Source organism: Daktulosphaira vitifoliae, unplaced genomic scaffold (genome assembly GCF_025091365.1).
Source record: "Daktulosphaira vitifoliae isolate Bord-2020 unplaced genomic scaffold, ASM2509136v1 Scaffold_1, whole genome shotgun sequence".
Classification (NCBI taxonomy): domain Eukaryota; kingdom Metazoa; phylum Arthropoda; class Insecta; order Hemiptera; family Phylloxeridae; genus Daktulosphaira; species Daktulosphaira vitifoliae.
Window position 1 is genome coordinate 77,308,479 of NW_026099572.1, and position 22,350 is coordinate 77,330,828.

Consider the following 22,350-nt stretch of genomic DNA (forward strand, 5'->3'; position numbering starts at 1 on the left):
TAAAATAAATAATTATATGCATATAATTCATTGTACTGTACAATAATTGTACATCGGCGGTTGATTTGAACTCTAAATGTATTATTTACATGCTAATTATTTTAGAAAATTTGCATAGTAAATTTTTTGGATTTATTTTATTATTATTTCTAAACATATAACACCATTTTAAAACTTTCAATTAATGTTTTCATTATGTGTAATTAGTTTGTTTAATATATTTTTTATTTTATGTATATTTAATAAAGACTTATTTAGGAAAAAAAAATTATTCAATATCCACATAATATTAAATTTATTTAAAACATATATTACAATAATTTACAAATATCATATACATAAATAAATAATTTATAGATGAGTTAAAATAGACAATTTCCTATTTTTAATTTTTTTCTTAGACATTAAATTTTTATTTAAAAGTTTTATAGCTGTAAATATTCTAAATCTTGTAAACAAATTAATTAAATACAATTTATCAAAACATTTACAAGGGTGGTTAAAAGGTACATTACAAAAATAATTTTTTAATTCGGCTCCAACTCCATCTACAATAGCAAGTGTGGAAAAGTTATTAATAAAAATATTTTCTAATTCATTAATACCAATATTTACCATATATTTTTCATATTTACCAATAAACCATGTTTATAAACATTGTGTTTACAAACAAACCATTAATAATGGTGTTGAACAATGTGACCGTATGTAAAGAAAAAAGGGAATACATTTTTTTTTCTTAAGTGGCTACACTGAGCGACATAAGCTTGTTATCAGCAAAAACTAAGAGTGTCACTTCTGGTTTTATCTATTCTGTGATTCGAGTCTCAAATTTGGTATTCTGTTTATATATATATATATATATATATATGAACTCATAGAATACTAAATGTGATAACTTGAATATCATCATAATGAATTTAAAGTATACGAATCTCTCTCTATATAATAAAATTCTTAACTATAATTGTAAATCTTTCAATCTCATAGTAAACTCTATCCTAAATAGAAATTTTAGTACGAAGCTGTAATAAATAAAATAAAAAATGAATTGTAAAAATTTCCGCGAGGTAATTTTTTTAAATTTTAATTGGAGGTCTGATAACTTGTAGTAGAAGTCCCATTTTGCGGTGTTTAACTGATAAAAATATAAAGCTATTTGTATAAATTTCATATTGCAACATAGTATTTATAATGTTCTGTGATACTATCAAAGTAAAATTCAACATCTTAATTTTTTATTCTGACCTTTAATTGTTTTGAATAAGATGTATTATATATTTTTAAAATTGATTGAAAAATAATTGTCTAAAATTACTTAATCTATCAATTTTTAAAATGGATACAAAGCTACCAACTAAAAATGCTGATGAATTTGCCGATGAACTTTTTGAAACATGTAGCTTGGCAGAAATTGAGAATTTACAAAATAAATTAAAAAAGGATGTTGAACGGAAAGCAGACCAGTTAAAATCTTTGGTTAGGTGAGTATTTCAAAATATTTTACAATATGATAATTTAGTAAATTTAATTTTTAAATTATTTATTTTTAAAAATTACTAAATTTTTTTTATATTTAAAATAATTATTTATGATCAAGTCATACAAATTTTTTAATAAACTCTAGGAGTTGTTTGGGATACTAAAATCTATTTTTTCAAACTTCAAGTATAATTATGGCATATGTCATACATTAAAATTGCCAAAAAATTGTATTATACCCTAAATAAAAAAAAAACTTTACCGCAATACAAATATTTGTAATTTTGAACTAATTGCTAACTTACTTTTTAACTAAGAAAATACAAAAAATATACTGTAAATGTTTTTACCATAATAATTTTAATCACAGAATAAGTGTTCACACCTTGTATTGAAAAGAATTTTTTTTTTTCAAAATTATTTTTCTTTTGTAAGTATTACATTTCGCCAGATTTAGTGTTGTGTTAATATTTTCTTGAAACACTGATATCTATCATACATTGACATTGGATTATTGAATTTTTTAGTTGTGAAAAACTTTTTTTTCTTATTCAAGTTTTTTTAAATAGTGAGTCAGAGTAAAAATTGTTTGGTGCATAGAATTAGTGTCAATTGTGAATAAAATGAAAAATAGGCACAGATGGTTTGGTCATGTTATGAGGAAAGATACGGTAAGAGCAGTTATGGAAATGAAATTTGAAGGAAAATGAAAAACACTGAAAAAGTTATGGTTGGATGCAATTGGGTGTGATATAAGGACTATTGATTTATGTATAGATGACACAGAATAATGTGTCATTATAGTTTTTTTTTTAATAATTGCATAACATAACATATTTTACTAATATAAAACATTACATTCTTTAGTACAATTTTCTTTTTAATAATTGTTAACATTTAATTTTAATTTTGTACATAAAATTCTTATGAAATATAATTTTGACCAGTAAAAATATTATGTTAGCAATAGTGCTATCACAAAATTATTTCATGAGAGTATTTTTTTTTCTCACCAAATTTTTTTACCCAGAATCGTTATTTAGAAAAAACTTGAATAAACATCCTTCAATATTTATATCTATATGTGTTCTTTCACTTCTGATTTTTCTTCATAATTAAACCATATATACTTAGTTTTTCTCTATTTACCTAGAATCGGCACTACTCTTATGCTTCCTCTTACATATTTGTCAAAAAAAAACCCAGCACAGTGGGATGGCGATACAGTGGGGTCGTGGCATAGTTGGGTCCAGTATAGATGATATCTGACAGTGATTAAAATCACTATCATAAAAAACGCTTCGATGCAAATCTGTAGATAGTGTTTAATTTAAAAAAAAAATTTGTCAAAAAAGTAGGTCAAGTGAGAGCTAAGAACATATATGATAGCAACAAAAAAAAACCACATAGTAAAATAATATTAATATGAATTTCTTCTCACGAGAGGAGACTACAGTAATGGGATCCTTGATATTTATTGAAGTTATTGAATCTAAATGAAATAAAAATCAAATGAGTTAAACATTTTTTTCTAACTCAAAAAGAATTAAGAAAAAATTCAGTGCCACAAGCGTGAAAGACCCAAGTGTTACCATCTCAGAAACCGTACGTCTCATTAGTCACTTAATAAAAATGGAAATTTAGCTAGTTCAAATATTAAAGTTATTTTTCTTGACTTCAAAGAAACAAAAAAATTTAAATATTTTAAAATTTTTATACTATGCCAATTAGATTGATATAATATTTATGAAAATCAGTGTAATCCCCTTATAATAAAATAAAATACAAAACCAAGAATTTTAACACAATAATAGCATATTTTTGAATACGGTAGCTATTTTCACCATGAAGACAAAATAAAGTCCGAAATTTTTTTTTTGCATAATAAAGTATATTACATTAGCTTTAATTTAAGATATATATAAAAGTGTCAGACCTTCCGGAACACTTCCAAAAGTTAAGTTGAAAAAGTTCTACTTTCTATATGCATTTTTATGTTTTGAATCNTTTTTTGTGAAAAAAAAAAGTTATCATTTTGAATCCCCCCTGTGGGCTGGTAAAGGGTTAAATTTATAAAAAAAATATACCAAATGATAGGTAATGACATCAATCATCTATATAAAAAAAAAATTATATTGATTTGTTCATTTTTGAAAAAGTTATGGCAGTTTTAAGTAAAAAAAATTGAAAAAATTTCGAAAATTAGCGATTTTTAAATTTGTAATTTTTTTGGAGATTTCCCCCATTTACGGGGAACGAGGGAAATTTTTTCAATTTTTGAGGGTAATGTCTTCAATTAGATACGATTTGTGATCTTTTGACGTATCGTTGAAAGAAATCGGTTTGGTGAGAGCTGAGAATAAGTGATAACAGCCAAAAAAAAACACATCATAGTAAAATTAATACCTTCTCAGCTTCGCATCGAAACTAAAAAACATTGTGATAATGAAGAACTTTTAGCTTCGATGCGAAGCTGAAACGGTATTAAATTTACAGTGATAATTGATAGTGATTTGAATCACTGTCAGATATCATCTATACTGGACCTAACTATACTACATCCTCATTGTGCTGGTTTTTTTTTACTATATTAACATTTTTCAATCAAATTATTTTTCTATATAGTTTTAAAAATTTAATTAATGTAAGGTTTCACTAATAAAAATATACCGTTATAGTGAAAAGTATAGAGATCTCATTGATGCTGCTGATACTATTAGCAAAATGTCTACAATAGTATGTGATATTGGATGTATTGTTGATGATATTATGAAGACAAAAAAAATAAATCATATTATTACAACTGAGAGGTAAGTTCTATATTATGTTTTTATATGATTTTGGTAACATCATATAACTTTTTTTTTTTAGCCAAGATAAGACATTAGATGAATTTGCTGTTTTGACCAGACTTTTAATAGACATATCTGAACAAATATGGGATAATTTAGATAAAAAAAACTATTTAACTGCAACAGAATTGTTTAAGTTTTCTTCGTTCATTAAAAAATGTATTAGTATTAAATCATTTTACATGTTAATGATTTTAGATGATATATGCTAATTTATATGATTTATGACATAGGTCTTGATAACTTTGTCACCAATGGCTTTAATAGAGCTATACCTTTTATTGAACAAATATGGTCAAATCTTTCACATTTTAAATCAACAATAACTGAAAAGGTTAAATTAGAATTGTCTAATCCAATTATACCTGAGGTAAAAAATTTTTTAATGTTATTTATTTAGCTTTGATACAAAGCTGAGAAGGTATTCGTTTTACTATTATGTGTTTTTTTTGTGTCTGTAACCACTTATTCTCAGCTTTCACCGAACGACAAAAATTTCAAAATGACAAATTTTTCACAAAAAATTTACTTTTTCAACTTTATTTTTGAAAGTGTTTCGGAAAGTCTGACACTTTTATATATATCTTAAATAAAAATTATGTGATATACTTTATCATGGAAAAAAAAAATTTCGGACATTATTTTGTCTTTATGGTGAAAATGGCTACCAAATGCTATTTTTGTGTGAAAATTCTCGATTTTATTTTTTACATGAGAATAATATTTATATCCCTTTTTCATTCGACATAGTTTATCTTAATCAGGATATTAATAAGGAAATAGCAGATCATGTAGCTTTTCGAATAATCCACCAATTTTTTTAAATTAAATACTATCTAAAGATTTGCATCAGTGTTTTTTTTTATAGTGATTTTAATCATTGTCAGATATCATTATGCTTGATCCAACTATTCCACGTCACCACTGTGCCGCAATCTCATTGTGCTGGTTTTTATTTTGATTTCACTCAAATATTTTTAATTACAAATTGTCATCACTAAATTTTATATTTTTCTGAACTTTTTATTTAAAAATAATGACATAATTTAATCGATAAAAACCAATCTTAATATAAATCATCATTTTTGGATTTTATTTCTTTAGACAGTATTAAAGTTTTAACTAGATTTTGAAAGGTAAATTTAAATATGATGAACAAATTATTTTACACAACAATAATTTAGATAAATTAAATTTTTTCAGAAATCCTGTTATTCCTTCTTGCTATTAAATTTAGATATATTAATAAGGAGGGTGAATAGAATTTCTTTTAATAAATATTACCTTCCTTTCTATAAAAATCATTTTTATACTAAAATACGCAGAAAAATATTAATCATACAAAACTTACAAATACTTAGACACACCTGATTTTTGCACTAAACTTTTTAGTTTTAATATGTTTGTTAAAACTGTTTTTTTTTTCATTAACAATAATTATTCATAGATACCCACAAGGTTTTGATAATTTGCCAAAAGATTTATCAGAACTTCCTGTAACACTTTGTATACTAGTTGAATTCATAAAATCTTTCATTTAATGTAATGTATAGTATAAATTAAAAAGATTTTAGGTATGAAATACAACAATATAAAGGTAATGTGAATTCCTTAAAAATGTTTCATGGGTGCAATTCATGTAAAATCAGGCTAACATTTTTAGTCTCTCGGTGAACATTTTCTGGTTATATGTTTATGGTTGAGCGTTTGTATAGTAAATAAATTTCCATCTTTTTCTCTAACTATTAACTTTGTAGTGTTTTGGTGTTTATATTCATTACAAAATACTACAATTAAAATTTATAATAATTAATAATTTTTAATAATGAAAAATGATTTTATACAACATAGAAAAAAAGAGTACAAATAAAAAGTGTCACTGGATTGACGAACAGCGCGAGACTAAAAAAAATACACGAAGTGTTATCGTACTGCAGTACATCTAAGATAAAACATATAAACATATATAAACGCATTCATTGTGACATGTTATTTAACATCTTTGTTAATCCCTACATTACCCCCTTTCCAGTGAAAACGATAATTTTACGTTAAACATACATAGTTACAAATATAAAATNTATTAAGGGTTATGAAATCTCCTTTTCTTAAAAGAGAAACGGTAGACCTTAAACTATTAAAATGTAAAAACAAAATAAATCAAATTTTAAACTATCATTATTTTTAGGATGCAGCATATTGTTTCATAAGTTTATCTATGTTGGAAAATTTAAATGTTCAATCATTACTTAAAGAATTTATTGTTTTACGTTCAAATATGTTACAACATATATTATTAAATGGATGTTCAACAGATAAGAGTATTGAAAGTAGTGCTCATTTAATTATCAACACAATATACAATTTATTCATGTGTTTTACAAGTAATTGTGAAAAATTATCAAATTTATAAATAAATTACTAATAATGATTATTTTTGTATTAAAGATAACAATCAAAGTCATGATGATAGTGGAATTGTCTATTTAAAGATTAAAAATATTTTTAAAAATGACAAAAATATATTATCTTTAGTGAATTTGGATTACTCTCTAAAATTTGGTCTTATTCATTTACCTAAATATGTTCAAGAATTTAGGTATAAATTGAGTAATTAATAATATTACATTCAATTAATTGTAATTAATTTTTTAGGATTGATTATATATTGTTAAATAATGATGTTTGCCTAGATTACATTACAAATATTATAAACAACTGGCTTGAATGGTCTAGACCATTTGTTTGTACAAAAGTGTCAGATATATTAAAACAAGATACATCATTGGAAACTCTTTGTCATCTTAATAAATATTCTATTGTATATCTTGAATAATTATTTTCAAAACTATAAGAATTCTTAACTTTAAATATTTTAGGAATATCCTCAATATTGGACTACTATAACAGAGAATATAAAAGGATGTGAATCAAATTTATGGTCTGAGTTATACTGTCCCATATTTTCTCAAAGAACTAAGGATTTATTAAGTAAACAATGGGAAGATAACTTTTCTGCAATAGTTTCTGATATCAACAACTATTTGATAAAGTAAGAATAGGTTATATATATATATATATTACTATTATACACATTAAAATTGTATTTTATTAATGTAAGTTTTAGTATGTGAAATGTCCTTTTAGCTATTTTTAAAAAGAATTGAAAGTTTATATTTGATATTTTCAAAAGTTTTTAGAAGAACAATTTATCAAATAAATTTGACTTCCAAACATTTATTTAACAGCACTTTATCAACTTATATAAAATGTTTATTATTCATATTATTGAAAAGTATATGATTATTGAAGTTATAAATTATTATTAACTTTTTCAATAATATTTAATAAAACTGTCTTATATGTTTATAATGTTAATATTTCTGATAACTAGAACACAAAGTTATATGAATTAATAATTTTTTTTAAATTTTAAAAGGTCCACTTTAAAGGTCCCAAATTGTGCAATTTTGTTTTAGAATTATATAGTAGTATAAAAATATTTTTTACCGATAACATTGGTAAAAAAAAAACATTACTACATTTTCAAATCAATACAAATTTTTGTTGATTAATGGTGTTTTTAGAATAACATAACGAAATTTATAAATACATAAAATTCTGCACACTAATGATAACCAATTACCAATATTAGAAAATAAATAAAAATAATTTTGATTGACTGTATGTTGATAACATTTATAAGTTTCGTTCCTTAATATTAAGATTTATATTAGTAGGGAGGCTATTTCCCCAAGCCACTCCCTAACTATATGACCCTGATGATAAGTTAATGGTAACTAAATGTTAAAATATTATTCAACAGTATAGTTTATATAATCAATAGACAAGTATGTTCCTAAGTACTTTTTTGAAATTCATGTATTGATTGTATGTTTTATGCTCAAATGAAAGGGCGGAATAGTAACAGTGGGAAGGTACAAATTCCTCTACTGTGTATACAGCAATGATCATTACTATGATTAGCCTAATCCGGTTTATTAAATTTATTTTTGGCATCTTTTTTTTACTCATAATTTCTTTTTATAGAGGGATAAAATTTAAAATATAAAAAAAATTTTGGAGTGAACTGAGTCACCACAATTATTATGCCCCCTAGGCCATTAGCCCTACTCAAAAATATATTGTTAGCTAATTATTATAATTGTTTAAAGCAAGCAATCAAACATTTTTCTAATTTAATATGAATTATCTAGTTGTAAAAAGAATTAATTGGTGAATGATATTACACAATAAGTTAATAAATATTTAGAAAAAACAATGTTTAAAAAATATATAAGCAAAAATATTCCAAATATTTAAACACTTTATAAATTTAAGTATAAAGTCCTATAAAAAAAGTAATTTTTTCTTCTATCCTACTTAAAAAAACTTATTTAATTTGTTACAAGACTTACTTTGTATATTAGACACACATAATGGACAAAAAAATCAATGTTTTCTCATTTCTGTGATAATTAATATAACTTATGCTATAAAATCAATTTTTCAAAAATAATTTTTTACATCTTTATCTTCCAGTCCATACTTTTTAATACATAGTATTATTATAAATTGACAATTATCCTTTATTACTGTTCTTATTTTTTAAAGAACAGCTTGTAGAAATGGTACAACAAGTTTTGATCCTGAGATAGTGGTGTACAAGGAATTATGCCATTACTATGTTTTCAACTTATCCCCTAAAATATTAATCTTCTTCTTTTTCCTCGTCTTAATCCCAACTACTTGGGGTCGGCCACCCTTATCCTAAACTTCCACTTGACACAATCTCTCACATCAACCATCCTCATATTGCATTCAATTACATCCCTCCATCTCTTTTTTGGTCTTCTTCTACCTCTTCATCCTTCAACATTCATTTCTATAACTGCTCTTACAGCATCCTTTTCGTCTTTCCTCCTAGCATGACCATACCACTTAAAAATGTTTTCTCTTATCTTATCTACGATTAACGGTACACCTATACTCCCTCCTATAATATAACATATTATGTTTGTTCCTTATCCTATCTTTTCTAGTCACTCCACTCATCCATCTAAGCACTCTCATCTCTGCTATACTCATTCTCTTCTCTACTTTCTTGTCAACCTCACAACACTGTACCATACATCATACCTGTTCTCACTACAATTTTATAGAATATACCTTTCAATCTCATTGGAATTCTTTTATCGTATAACACACTAGATGCCTCCCCTCTATTTTAACCACCCGCACTTAAATCCTCGTCAATACCACCTCTCTTTTGCACAATTGATCCTAAATACTTAAAACTTTCCACCTCTCCTATCACGTCTTCACCAATTGTCACCAAACTCCTTATTTCACTGACGTCGTGTTCTTTTTTATCAAACTCGTACTCTACATACTTTGTTTTACTTCTTAAAATATTAATAATACTATTATTACTTAACTGTTTTATTATAAAATATGAAAATTTGCTGATGTTAAACTATTTAAATTTAAAACTCATCAATATTTTGTTTAAGTATTCTTAAACTAAATTTTAAAAAAACAACTAAAATTTTATTGTTTATTAATACTTTTATTTTCTCAACTAGATCTGAAGAAACACCTTTAAGAGAGAATATATTCTTCGATACAAATGAATACATAGAAACACGTTCTATTGGATGTTCTGATAAATCAGCAGATCTTTGCAAATGTTTTGAAAATAGAATTTTTTCACTTACCAATATGTTAAATAAATACTATCCAGAAGATGAAGATCCATGGGAATTTCATAATCATCAAGGGTTTTGTTGTAATAAACTTATTAAAAAGTAAAACACTTCATAATATATGAACATAACATGATAATTTATTCAATTTGCAAATTCAATTTAATGTATTATTTTATATCCATTAGTTTAGTTGATTACCTTCTTAATGTTGTTGAGGAAAATAAACTGTCAGAAGATAATATGTTATTAATTGCTAGGTTTTCATGGTACATTCCTATGCTATGTCCAAAATTAAAACACTGTTTAGTCTCATCTTATTCCCAGGTTAGTTAAAATTTTCTAATTTACAAAAATTGAAAATAACCGAGGTACTGTTGGCCAAGTTAAGCACCTTAGATCTTATTACTTGGCTATCAAGTTATGTTTTCTTGGTACTTCATGTGTAAATTATAATTTCTTTGATCTGTATATTTTATTGTCTTATTCTGTTTTTATTATGCTTTTTAATTTTATATTATATTATATTAACATTTTTTTTTTTTTTTTTAGTTTAACTTTTGGATATCATCAAAAGATTCAATTCAAAATGCTTCTATCATAGCTTGGAACAAGTGGAGTGATATTGTTGTTGATAGAATATTTGTTGGTCTTCAAGGACATTTTTTACCAATTACTCTGGGAGAACAATTATCAACAATTCCTGTAAATATTTTAAGTTAAATTTTGATAGTTTACAAAAATTTTGTTCTATAAATTCTTTTTCATACAATATAGATAACTCTTAGCAACTTTTTTAACTATTGAAAAATAATGTTATTAGTATTATTTTCAATAGTGTTTAAATTGCTATTACAGCAATTACACGAAACTGTTAATTTTCAGTTTCTTTTTTTAACCATGAATGAATCATGTTTAATGTACTCTCTAGAAGTTATTACTTATCCCAGCAAAAATAACAAAATTTATATAGCCAAAGGCAACATAATCAAACCTGGTATTTACACACCGAGGCACAATGTATTACCTGCTAAGCTAGGTAGGCCGTCTATTTGATCTACAATTTTGGTAGCTATTAACATATGTACAACAGTATTTTACATATTTTTCATACTTACAATCAATATAATATGTTGACCTGATTTAAATAATGTCAATATGTTTTATTTTTATGACAAATATAATGTGTTAAACTGTAAAGGAGATAAGTTTAGAGATATGCTTGTTGTGGGTATTTTATAATTAGATGGAGATAACTTTGCTAGTTGATCTGTCAGTTCATTATCTAGTTTACCGCTATAGTATGGAGACCAAATTAACTTAATATTCTGGTCTTCTAATTTTATTTTGAATTAACTATTCTTATTTTATACAAAAAATTGATTAAATGTTAAATCATATTATTAAATTTCTAAAAAAAAAAAAATGTAAGATGACATAAAACCATTTTGGATAAGAAATCTAGTTTTACAATTTATGGAACTTAGTAATCCAAATGGGGGTAAATTTTTCTTTCAAGACTACATTTTTTGTGTATGAATTAGTAATCTCATAAAATTATAAAAGTAATTATATTTATAGTTTCATATGAGACACCATGTTTCTTTTTTTACTCTTCTGTAAATTAGTTCTTTTAAAAAATGTTTTTGATGTTAGAGTAATGAAATATTTAATTTTGAACATTTATTTTTAGCACAATCTTATGGTGTTTGAAGCAGCTCTATTGTAACTTTAAAATAATGTTTGTAATAATTGTTTCAATACACAAAATTTTTTACTTTGTTTTGTACATTTAACACATAATTATTATTTTTTTTATAAATCTTTTCTCTTTACACTATAGAAATTGAATTAAAAATATCATAGGTAACATACAAATGTTCTAATAAATATACTTTATGGTTTTTTTTAAACACTAATGTTTATTGTTCTATGTAATTAATTACATAATATTTACTGTAATACTATTATATTTACTTTGTAGAAATGGGAAACTATTGACATAGAAGTGGAAAAGGAAAGTGGTGAACTTATAATATCAAAATTATATATACCTAATCAACCTTCATTTCCATTGCAAAAAATTATTTTTGGCATAATAACCCACATAGCAGTTATATTGCCTCCCAGGTACTTTTTAATATTAATAAAAAATGTATGACATTATTTTTAAAATAATTTTTGTACTTATTTTTGAAAAATATTTTGTTTAATTCTCTTCTATCAAGTTGTACTCATAAGAGACCATAGTGATCAGTTTAAAATTAAAAGTCATAGATTTAATTTATTTGCTTATACAACTTATCAAAGACCATCAAGGTCACCACCAAACAAAGGAGAGATTTCTCAACCATTCATACCACAGGAAAGGTATTTAATCCGTTGCTGGAAGAAGAATGGCAACCATTTTATGAACTGATCTGATTTGTAAAACTACAATTTTGCATTAAAATTTTTCTATCTTAAAGTGTATAAATTATTGGAAAGTGAAAAATATTAAAATATGAACACTAATTAGATAACACATTTTCATATGATTAAACACCATTTTACGTTTCATTGTAGATTTGTATTTTTATTAAATTACTGATAATATAAGTGTACATACTGAGATTTTTTTGGATGAAGGGTTTCAAAAAATAAATTAATACTTTAATAATGAATGTTGTATCACCAGATTATTAAAATTAACAATACACTAAATGATCTAAACATTTAAATAATAGAAAGTAATTTTAAAATACCCCTAAAATTTTGACACACAGGTTAAGTTTTGAGGAGGTTTTAGGCCCTCAAAAATTCCAGAAAATTAAATTTTGTATGATGTTGAAAAAACTTGGAGCATATGCCCCGAAAGATTTTTCATCTGTTTTTTCTACTGATAACAATTTAATTTTTAGTAATTATTAATATACTTTAAAAATTGTATATATTATAACAGGCTTATTCATGAAAATTTGATTTCTTCTTGTATTAATTGGATATTAGAAGAATACAAAAGTAATTTTGAAGTTGAAACATCATTGAAATCAAAATATCAAATTCAAAAATTATTTGATCTTAAGTACATCAGTATGCTTTTTATAAGCGTTGAAAATGAAGTAATATAGTTAAATTCATGTAATCTAAAATGTAGGAATAGATTAATTATGAAAAGTTTTAACATAATCAAAAAGCTAAATATAATTTTTATTGTTATTTATTTATACATTAAAATTTATTTCAAAATTAATTGAAGGTATATCATTCCTTTTCCTACGCTTTTATGTATTATAAAAAATAATTATTAATTTATCTAAGATAATGTGATGAAAAGTTCAGGAATATTTTCTTTTTTAGGCATTGTCTTCTAAATGTTCTCAAATTATTGTCGATATTGAAAATCAAATTGATCCTATAAATTTAGATGCAATAAATGAGTATATTGTAAAAAATGTAAAACGAGCTGTAACTACAACAAAGGTATATTTTTTTATAATTTCTTAAAAAAAAAACCTATTTTAGGAATGTCTATATTTTTCATATTTATTTATGTAGCTATAAAATAAAACATATTTATTTTAGGATATGTTTTTATATTTATAGTTGTATATTATTTATTTTTATCATTTTTTAGATCTTATATATTAAAAAAAAATTATGTTTCAGTGTATTTTTGGCACTTCCCTACCTAGTCAATCGGCAATAGAATTTTCTGATGAAGCAAACAACATGATGTTCAGCACCTATAGGTTTAAATTATTTTTGGTTACAGATACATAATGGATATTCTAAGAACTATTTTGATTTTATTCCAAGGAAAAAATATTTAACAAATTTTATAAAAATAATTGCTGAAATATATTATTAAATTATATTATCTTTTATAAAAATATAATTTTAAATAATAAATAAAAAATTTTTATCACCGAATGTATTTATCTTTAAAAATTTATATAACAAGCATAAACTTTAATTTTAATGACTTTAATGTCATATACTGAATTTGTTTATTTTTAAATATCCATAATTATATATTTTAAAAATATAAAATTTTTATTTTTTGTCTATACAATTTGTTAAATTGAATTAGAACAATTTTGAAAAATACATTAATGGTGTATTATTTTGTAACACCTCCCCATTTTGATATCATAATTAATAAATTATATACCAATTTAATAACAAAGTAACATATTTATAAATACAATAAACAATTTATAAATGAAACATTTGTAGAGTTTAAATGTATACCTCAGATTATACATGAAATATTTTGATATTTATATTTTATAACTATGATAATACCAATGTAGTCTTTTTATAATACTGAGGTAAAAAAATAACTTGTTTAAGATTAATTATTTTCTTTTTTTTTTATATATATAATAATAATAAGCATTTTAAAAATAATAATTACTAATCAGTTAACATATAGTATACTACTTTAACAAAAATAATTAATTTAAGTAAACAATATAAATATATTTTAGGGTAAATTATGTTGATCAATAAGCTGACCAAAAAATAATTATTATAAATATAATAATAGTTATTATTTTTTTAAATTATTAATAACCTTTCATTCAATTTTTATAATGATAGTAAACATTGTATAATAATAAATAAATCAAAATAATAATTGTATAACAATAATAAATGGTTGGGCTTTAAAATATTGTTCGTGATTATATTTAAATATTGAGCAGAAAGAATTAAGTGCCCTTCTCCATTTTACTTTAGAAAGTGAAAGGAATATTTAAAAATATTAGAAATAACATATGTTGCCCAAAAACATGATAGCTTTAGTGGGCGAGGTTAATTTTATTGTAAGCATTTTGTAACTACAAAACAATAAAATTACACCTAAATAAATAAAAAAAATGCTTATTCTTAAGAAAAATAATAGATTTAATAAAAACTAACTAAATTAAAAACATTTTACATAACTTGTTCAACCATTTTAGTTATTACAACCTTAATAAATAATAATTTAATAATATGTATAATTTATGGACCAAGATGTAAAATAATCTTACTAAAAAATGACGATCTCAGTTTTTTTTTTAACCGCCTTTTTATATATCTGAAATACCCTGATAAATGCATATTTTACATATTTTCAAACTGATCAACTCTGCGTTTTGTGTTTCCTTTTCTAATTTCACGTAAAGTCTTATATTTGTCACGTCCTTGGCGAACATTTTCACGATGAATTTTGTCCATAGCAGTCTCTTTGGTATCATCACGTGACTGTGCCAAATCTTGTTTTAACATCTAGAAAAAAATAGTAATTTATTTATTTTAATAAAAATATTGTTTTATGGAAATAGGAATGTATAAAAAATTTATTTACTAAAACACATTAAAAATGTATGATCCATTAAAACAAAAACAAATGGCATTCTTTGTAATCACTATATTTTATTAAAAACATGTGACTACATAGAAAAAAGGTTACTTTATTTGAAATGGTGAAATAATAATAGAAGTTTGGATTAAAATTACTTAACCTAAAAATGTTGTAACAAATAAACAGTTGATCGGATAAAAAAAATTATAATAATAAAATTATTTGTAATTTTTACTTTTATCATATTAAGAAATTAAAATTAAGGGTACCCATTATGAAAATATAACTTCTTGTTTCTTAACCCTGGATGTAATGAAAAAAATTTTTTTTACCAAATATTGTAGTTTTTTGGACAAAATAATTTTTTTTAACCAAAAAATAAAATTTTTTAATTGATTTTGAGAAATAAGTATTATAACAGATTTTGATCATTCTGTATTCAACATATTGAAACAATCATACCTTTAATTGATCTTGAAGTCGTTCATTACGCTCAGCAAGTGTACGACGCTCTTCTACAGGATCAATAATATCCATATCAGTATCTAAATCACGAGATTCGTGACCATTGTGCATTTCATCATTATCATCATTTTCATTTTCATTTTCCATCACATGATGATGCTTAGGTGTGGCAGCTGCTGCCATAGCAGCTGCTGCAGCTTCTTCTTGTTTACGTCTAGCTTCTTCAACTTCTTCCTATTTACATTAATGCAATAATATAATTAGTATATAATTTGGGATAATACTTTACAAATTAAAAAAAAGTTTTAAATTTAAAGAAGTTTTATCCTGCAGGATGATCCATAAGGATTACGGGATTAACAACCCCGCGGACCCTAGTTAATTCAGTGGGGGTAGCAACACATACCACTGCTCTTAGCCGGTCATGACTTTGGTTAGTTCGGACAAGTAGGCCCGGGCATACCTGCTTGATAACAGCAAATAGATCCGCCTAACCCAGCCATACCAAGTGAAAGGGTTGCTAACTTGTCACAGGGTAGTTAGCCGAAAGGTAAAGTGACCATTGAGATCCTCTATGGCACCTGGCGCACCATAAAGTATACAGACTTATCACAGTATCGAGCTCTGCTGTGACGGACCTTTATTTCTCGACTACTCGTGGGAACTATATGGATAAAAACATAGAAAAACCACAAAACAACGAACTTTTGACAATCAGGGATCCTACAGACAACCTGTTAGAACAATAGCGTGAACTGGTGGTTCTTCGCAGAAGAATCATCAAACTTGACAGTTGCAATTCAAACAATGGGACACTTGGTGAACATTCTACTAGCTAAGGGACAGCAACGTCTACAAATGCAGACTAGGAGTCGCAAGATCAACTGGAAGCATTAGCTGATAAAATTGAGGGTCTAAAACTTAGACTCTCTAATTGATACTGGGTAAGGAGGCTCAGAACCTGCTGGTATACAAGAATAAGAAGATAACTATTTTAAGTAACAGTCAAGCAGCTTTGAAAACACTTTGTAATGATCAGGTAAATTCAAAGCTTGTCCTCGAATGCAGGGAAACTTTAGAATCACTATTGAGGTTCAAAAAAGTTACACTAGCGTGGTACTAGGACAAAACAGTGTCACTGGAAATGAGAATGCTGACTTTCTAGTCAGGAAAGGAGCAGAGAACACCTATGTTGGACCAGAACCAGTGGTAGGACTCACTGAGCAATCGCTCAAAGCGCTACCCAAGAATTGGCGCAGAAAACAACACAGGAAAATCTGGAAGTACTTAGTAGTATCTAGACAATCTAAAATATTTATCAAGACCCCTGATTTACTGCTGTGTGATCTTAATAGGATGACAAGATATTAAAAACCTAAGAACCAGAGAGATACTTAATTTTATCGTAAAGACAGGATTCTTTGGTCATCAATAGGGGTGACTTGATGGTCCATCCTTATACAATGATAGGTATAATGTAACAACACTTCAGTGAGTAAACTGAATCAAGACAATTCAGTATGAGGTGCGCACAATGGACCAACAGGTTTGAGTGCATGAGTATTATGTCCACCTCGATAAAAACTAAAACTAAACAAGTTTTATCTATACCTGTAAACGTCTTGTTTCTTCATCTTTAGTTTCAACTTCAGATTGAATACGCATCACTTCTTCTTGCTTAGCTTTGATCTCTTCTTCAAGTTTTACTCTTTCTGCAGCTTCCATATTTTTAGATTCTTCTAAACGTTCCATCATATTCTGCAACTCATTTTGCCTTTGCTCCAATTCTTCTTTTGCTAATTGAAGTTTATTCAACTGATCTTCCAAACGACGAATCATATCCTATTGTTGAAATAACATAGTTATTTAATTCTAATATAATATTCAAAATACATTTTAAAATAATATTAATATTTATAATTTCAATATTTACTTGAGCACTAAGTAAATCTTGTTCTCGTTTAGAAATTTCTGCTTGCATTTGTTTTAGACGCTCTTCATATTCTTGATGTTTCTTTTCAGCCTTTTCTCTAGCAGCTATTTCAAGTTGAAGTTTTTCACTGTAATTAACATTTAACGTGGTATTACATCAAAATAAATAAAAGGGACTATAAAAATTCTGATTTTCATGTACTCATTTATTTTAATTTTTGTTTAGTAAATAGTCTACTTACCGTTGCTGCTGTTTTGCTAATTTTTCTTCTCTGGCTTGTGCTTTCATTTGTTGGACATCTATAGTATCTGGTTTACGCCTCCTCATATACAATTCATGATTACCCATACAAAGTGCTAAAATACGCTTATTGATACGAACTCGTGGAGCAAAGAATACAAAATCTGGAGCTTTTTTATCAATAGGCTTGATGATAAATTTTCGATCATTGAAAGAAATATTACGGATTTCTGACCATGGAAAACCAATTTTTGGGGTAAGTCTAAAAAATAATTAATAATTTTTTATTGTTGTTTCATTAGTATTTTTATTTATTCATTTATTTATTTATAAGATAACACCCTCGAAGGGCAATGTAGTACAGGTAGTAATATAATAATATAAATACAATTTTAAAAAATTAACAATATACAGTGATACATTTATAAAATTAAGGTGAACAATAATTAGATATTAAGTATAAAAATAATATAAATTAGAAGTAATTTTTATGAATATAATATTAAATATTTGTGTTAGAATGATTATTATTAGTTATTACACATTTTAATTTGTTAGGATAATCATAAAAAAAATCAAAGTTGGAAATATTATTACAAGACATTAACATACGGTTTATTGGGCTATATTTAATGAAATTATTTTTCCCTAGAATAGTAAAAAATAATTGTTGAGATCGGGTATTATAAGCTGGTATTTTAAAACAAATTTGATCAAGTAGCTCTGGGCAGATAATTTTATTATTTAATAGTTTGTATATAAATGTTAAATCAATAAATAGACGTCTTGATTCTAAGGTTGGGATTTGACATTTGATACACATTTTAAAATGTGTATTATAATCAATAGATAGCTTTTAAGTATAATGTTTGATTATTATTTCAAAAGATACTTACTTATCATCTTTTTCATAGATATTAAGACCAAGAGCATCAACACCCAAAAATAATTCAGTTCCTTTTTTGTTGAGTATGTCAAAATAATTAACGCCATACATTTCTAGATCTTGAGCAATTTTTAAATATTCCATCATAGCATCCTCGCGCAACATTCCTCTGTGTTCATGCCACCATGTAGTGATACTAGACTCCCACTCTTCTCGAGTCATTTTGTGTTGATCCATAACACTAAAAAAATTATTTATAAAAAATTATTTAAGAATAAAAATAATAAAATTATATCTGTGAATAAGATTGAATACCGTTGTGGTAATAAACGGTCATTTGTAAGAAAACCTGGAGTGTGAGTTAGTTTATTGAAGTCTCCATGTCTTGCTTGAACAGCATATGAAGCAAGCAACACAGATGTTTCTGATGGACAGTAGATCTCATCTGATAAAATGGCATTCTTTACCTAAAATTTTTATTTTTTATTGAAACGTTAGTTAAAAGTTACAAAATGAATAATTTATTTTGAATTTTAAATAAAATAAAATAATGGAGATATCATAAAACCCAACTAATAGAATCATACATCATTTTCAGTAACCAGTTAATATAATTTTATTTATTTATCTTTTAACTAATTTGTCATTAAAAAAAAATGATTATTTAAATTTCAAATTAAATGAATTAAATTATTAAATAATTGCAAACAATAGGGCTCTTTTTTTCCTGATCTGAATAGTCTGATTTCTACAATTATTACATTTTTAAATCCAACCCTTCAATTAATAATTCAATAGTACAATCTAAACAAAAATATTAAGAGAAAATATTTTAAAAGCTTAAAAATGTATTGTAGAGTAAAGCAAAAAATGTAACTACATTATTTCATAAAAATTAATGATGAATTTGGAGCTAATTTTATTTAAAAATTAGTAAAACATTGATTAAAATAAAAGATTATTTAGAACACTTAACTTTAAAAACCACAAAAATAGTGTGGAAAAAATACAGTGAATACTATTTTGAAAACCAAGTTATCATCATCAGAGCTAAACAAATAATTATAATAAGTTGGCTGTCAAAATACCTATTTGAGATGTTTTATTCAAAATATTACTGTTGCTTTTATAATAAATTATTTTAATGATATTTTAATTTTTAAATATATTATATACTTGAAGATAAAATAATCTTAAAGTGATATCCTGTATAAGTTCTTCAGCAACATCTTCAGGGTAAAATTTAGCACGGAATTTAAATTGAAGTGGATTTTCCTTTTTGACATCTTGGCTCATAACCTATAAATACAAACATATTTTTTATATGTAAAATATATGTTAAAAATTAAGAAATTAAAGCACAGTATTTACAAAAATATCTACCTATACAAAAAATGAAATTTTTATTATGAAGCATTTTGAGTGTGCACAAAGGGCAATGATTGTTATTCTAACTAACTTAAAAGACACAAATATCAAAGTATACTAAATATACAAGAGTATAATGAATATACAATAGGGAAAAAAGTACAAATAACTCATAAGTCTCTCACTTAGTATGAATTATAAATAGAAATATTATAATTTAATTTAAAAAAATAAAGTTAAAGCCATTATAAGATATAAAGGACGAATTAAAAAAAAACTAATAAATCTAGAAATATATAAAATACTAAAAAGAATTTTCTTGATTTAATTATTATTTTATGAGAAATCGAGTGGCTAATATTAGAAAAATCACGTTGAATAATTCGATAATTAATTAAGTTTTACATCTTAATTTTTTTCAAATAAAAATTTTGATAAGTCGTCAATTTGATTATCCATTCAAAGCTAATATCAATAATATATTTGATTATCCATTCATAGCTAATATGAATATGGAATATTAGTATATTAATGTAATTGCTGTCATATCCAGGATATTTTTACATTTTAAACACCAAGTTTTACATTTTATATTTTAGATAAAAAAATCAACAAAAATTTTACCAATTTTTTTTTAGTATTAGGCTCTCAATTGAAAAATACTGGGGTAAGAAACTGTGAATAATCAAAAATCATTTGTTTGTATATTCGTAAAATATTCTTGTAGAAATTGTAAAGTGGCTACTTCTAAAAAATACATTTTTAAACTAAGATAAAGAATTTTTATTGATTAACTTAAAAAAACCTAATAATAATTTCAAACAATTAAATTAAGTAACACTTATATACATGGAAATAAAAACGAAACCTTCACTAAAAAATAATATTATTAATTTTACCAATAACCTTGTAGAAATTAATGTCACAAAAAACGACGAACTAACATAACTTAATTTTATAGATAAAATGCGAATGTTTAATCATCACACATATGTATATATAAATAAATTCATTTTATAATTTAAGTATTTTTCTAATAAATGTAAATAATTTTTTACGGTCATATTAAAATTAAGGTAGAATTAATGAAGGTTAATAAAATTCCACAAGACGTGCGAAAAAAATATTATTTCAAAAAATGCATTGGAATATAGGTATAAAATATCAAACAATTCCAAAAATTACTAAAAAATAACATTAAATAGATTTACTTGTTTAATTATATATTTTACATATTTGTATTGGACACCTCAAAATATACGGTAATAAAACAACAATTAAATGTTAATGTATAATGTAAAGTAGAACGCAACTGATTATTAAACTACAAGTATGGACTTTAAATTACTGGGCTTAAACTTAGTGCGGATGGCACTTTCTTTAACTAAAATATCATTAGTTGATCTAATCATTATCAAGAAACTCCATACAATTTTCGGAAGTGTAGAACAGCCCAGTTATTCGTAGAACAACTAAACAATAATTTAATGATATAGTTATATTTAAACAATAATTTTTCATGTACGTATAATTAGAACGCGTACTAATGTTTATGTATGCATTGAATACTAACATAAATTTAACGGCGTATGGGTAAATTCATTACTATGTCAGCAATTGAATATGACGAAGGACATTAACAAAACAACTGGTCAGATGGTCATTTAGAACAGTTGAGTAGTACATGATAGGCAAACAAAATAAGCAGTATTGACGAAACATACCTGAATTACGTATAAAATAAATAAATAGGTGTTTTAAATAAAATGACATATAATCAATAATAAACAATATAAAATAATACATATTTTGGATCGAGATAAAGAATAAATATTTCTAATAAATCCTTAGAATTAATCTATAACGGATAACACAAATAATATACTATACAAACACAATCTAAAGTCAAACATAAACATTTACTAGTTATATAGTACCTGTAACCAATATTTATGTGTGGGGTCGAAATAATCAACAGGCTCCTCAATAAGTGATTTTCTATTTTTAAAGTATTTCCATAAAAATGTATACATATTGTTTGGCTGAAACCCGCATGTAAGCACAAAAAAAAAAAAAAAAAAAAAAAG

At 24.8% G+C, this 22,350-nt stretch overlaps 2 protein-coding genes across 9 annotated transcripts in view; one reads left to right on the plus strand and one right to left on the minus strand.

Annotated features, from left to right (window-relative positions):
- Positions 1 to 904: 904 nt before the first annotated feature.
- On the plus strand, positions 905 to 14,009 carry LOC126895605 (conserved oligomeric Golgi complex subunit 1). Of its 5 annotated transcripts, XM_050667674.1 has the most exons (16): positions 908 to 1,070; positions 1,351 to 1,484; positions 4,161 to 4,292; positions 4,354 to 4,493; positions 4,568 to 4,704; positions 6,523 to 6,718; positions 6,783 to 6,933; positions 6,990 to 7,155; positions 7,214 to 7,386; positions 9,920 to 10,141; positions 10,228 to 10,366; positions 10,592 to 10,744; positions 12,024 to 12,169; positions 12,981 to 13,140; positions 13,379 to 13,501; positions 13,688 to 14,007. In XM_050667674.1, exons 1-16 carry the CDS (start codon positions 1,047 to 1,049, stop codon positions 13,799 to 13,801), a joined length of 2,310 nt encoding a protein of 769 aa, XP_050523631.1. In that variant the 5' UTR covers positions 908 to 1,046; the 3' UTR covers positions 13,802 to 14,007. The 5 variants fall into 5 exon arrangements, 3 of the variants coding, with proteins under 3 accessions (XP_050523631.1, XP_050523633.1, XP_050523632.1); XR_007701678.1 differs by lacking the exons at positions 13,379 to 13,501; positions 13,688 to 14,007 and adding an exon at positions 10,925 to 11,078 and having other exon boundaries at positions 905 to 1,070; positions 12,981 to 13,124; XR_007701677.1 differs by lacking the exon at positions 12,981 to 13,140 and having other exon boundaries at positions 13,688 to 14,009.
- Positions 14,010 to 15,027: 1,018 nt separating this feature from the next.
- The window catches only part of LOC126895606 (moesin/ezrin/radixin homolog 1), a 23,052-nt gene continuing 15,729 nt past the window's right edge, over positions 15,028 to 22,350 (minus strand). For all 4 annotated transcript variants that reach the window (XM_050667678.1, XM_050667680.1, XM_050667679.1 and 1 more), the window contains 8 exons: positions 20,072 to 20,194; positions 19,211 to 19,362; positions 18,906 to 19,136; positions 18,011 to 18,271; positions 17,770 to 17,896; positions 17,448 to 17,678; positions 15,834 to 16,070; positions 15,028 to 15,295 (listed from right to left, as the gene is read on the minus strand). In XM_050667678.1, the coding sequence (XP_050523635.1) occupies positions 15,131 to 15,295; positions 15,834 to 16,070; positions 17,448 to 17,678; positions 17,770 to 17,896; positions 18,011 to 18,271; positions 18,906 to 19,136; positions 19,211 to 19,362; positions 20,072 to 20,194 (1,527 nt within the window). In that variant the 3' untranslated portion in view covers positions 15,028 to 15,130. The remainder of the gene's footprint in view (positions 15,296 to 15,833; positions 16,071 to 17,447; positions 17,679 to 17,769; positions 17,897 to 18,010; positions 18,272 to 18,905; positions 19,137 to 19,210; positions 19,363 to 20,071; positions 20,195 to 22,350) is intronic.

Bases quoted from the DNA above. Each gene is read 5' to 3' on its own strand.
- LOC126895605 (XM_050667674.1), top strand. From the start codon at position 1,047: ATGAATTGTAAAAATTTCCGCGAG. The intron at 1,071-1,350 runs GTAATTTTTTTA...ATGGATACAAAG, and splicing joins ATTGTAAAAATTTCCGCGAG to CTACCAACTAAAAATGCTGA. The intron at 6,934-6,989 runs GTATAAATTGAG...TTAATTTTTTAG, and splicing joins AAATATGTTCAAGAATTTAG to GATTGATTATATATTGTTAA.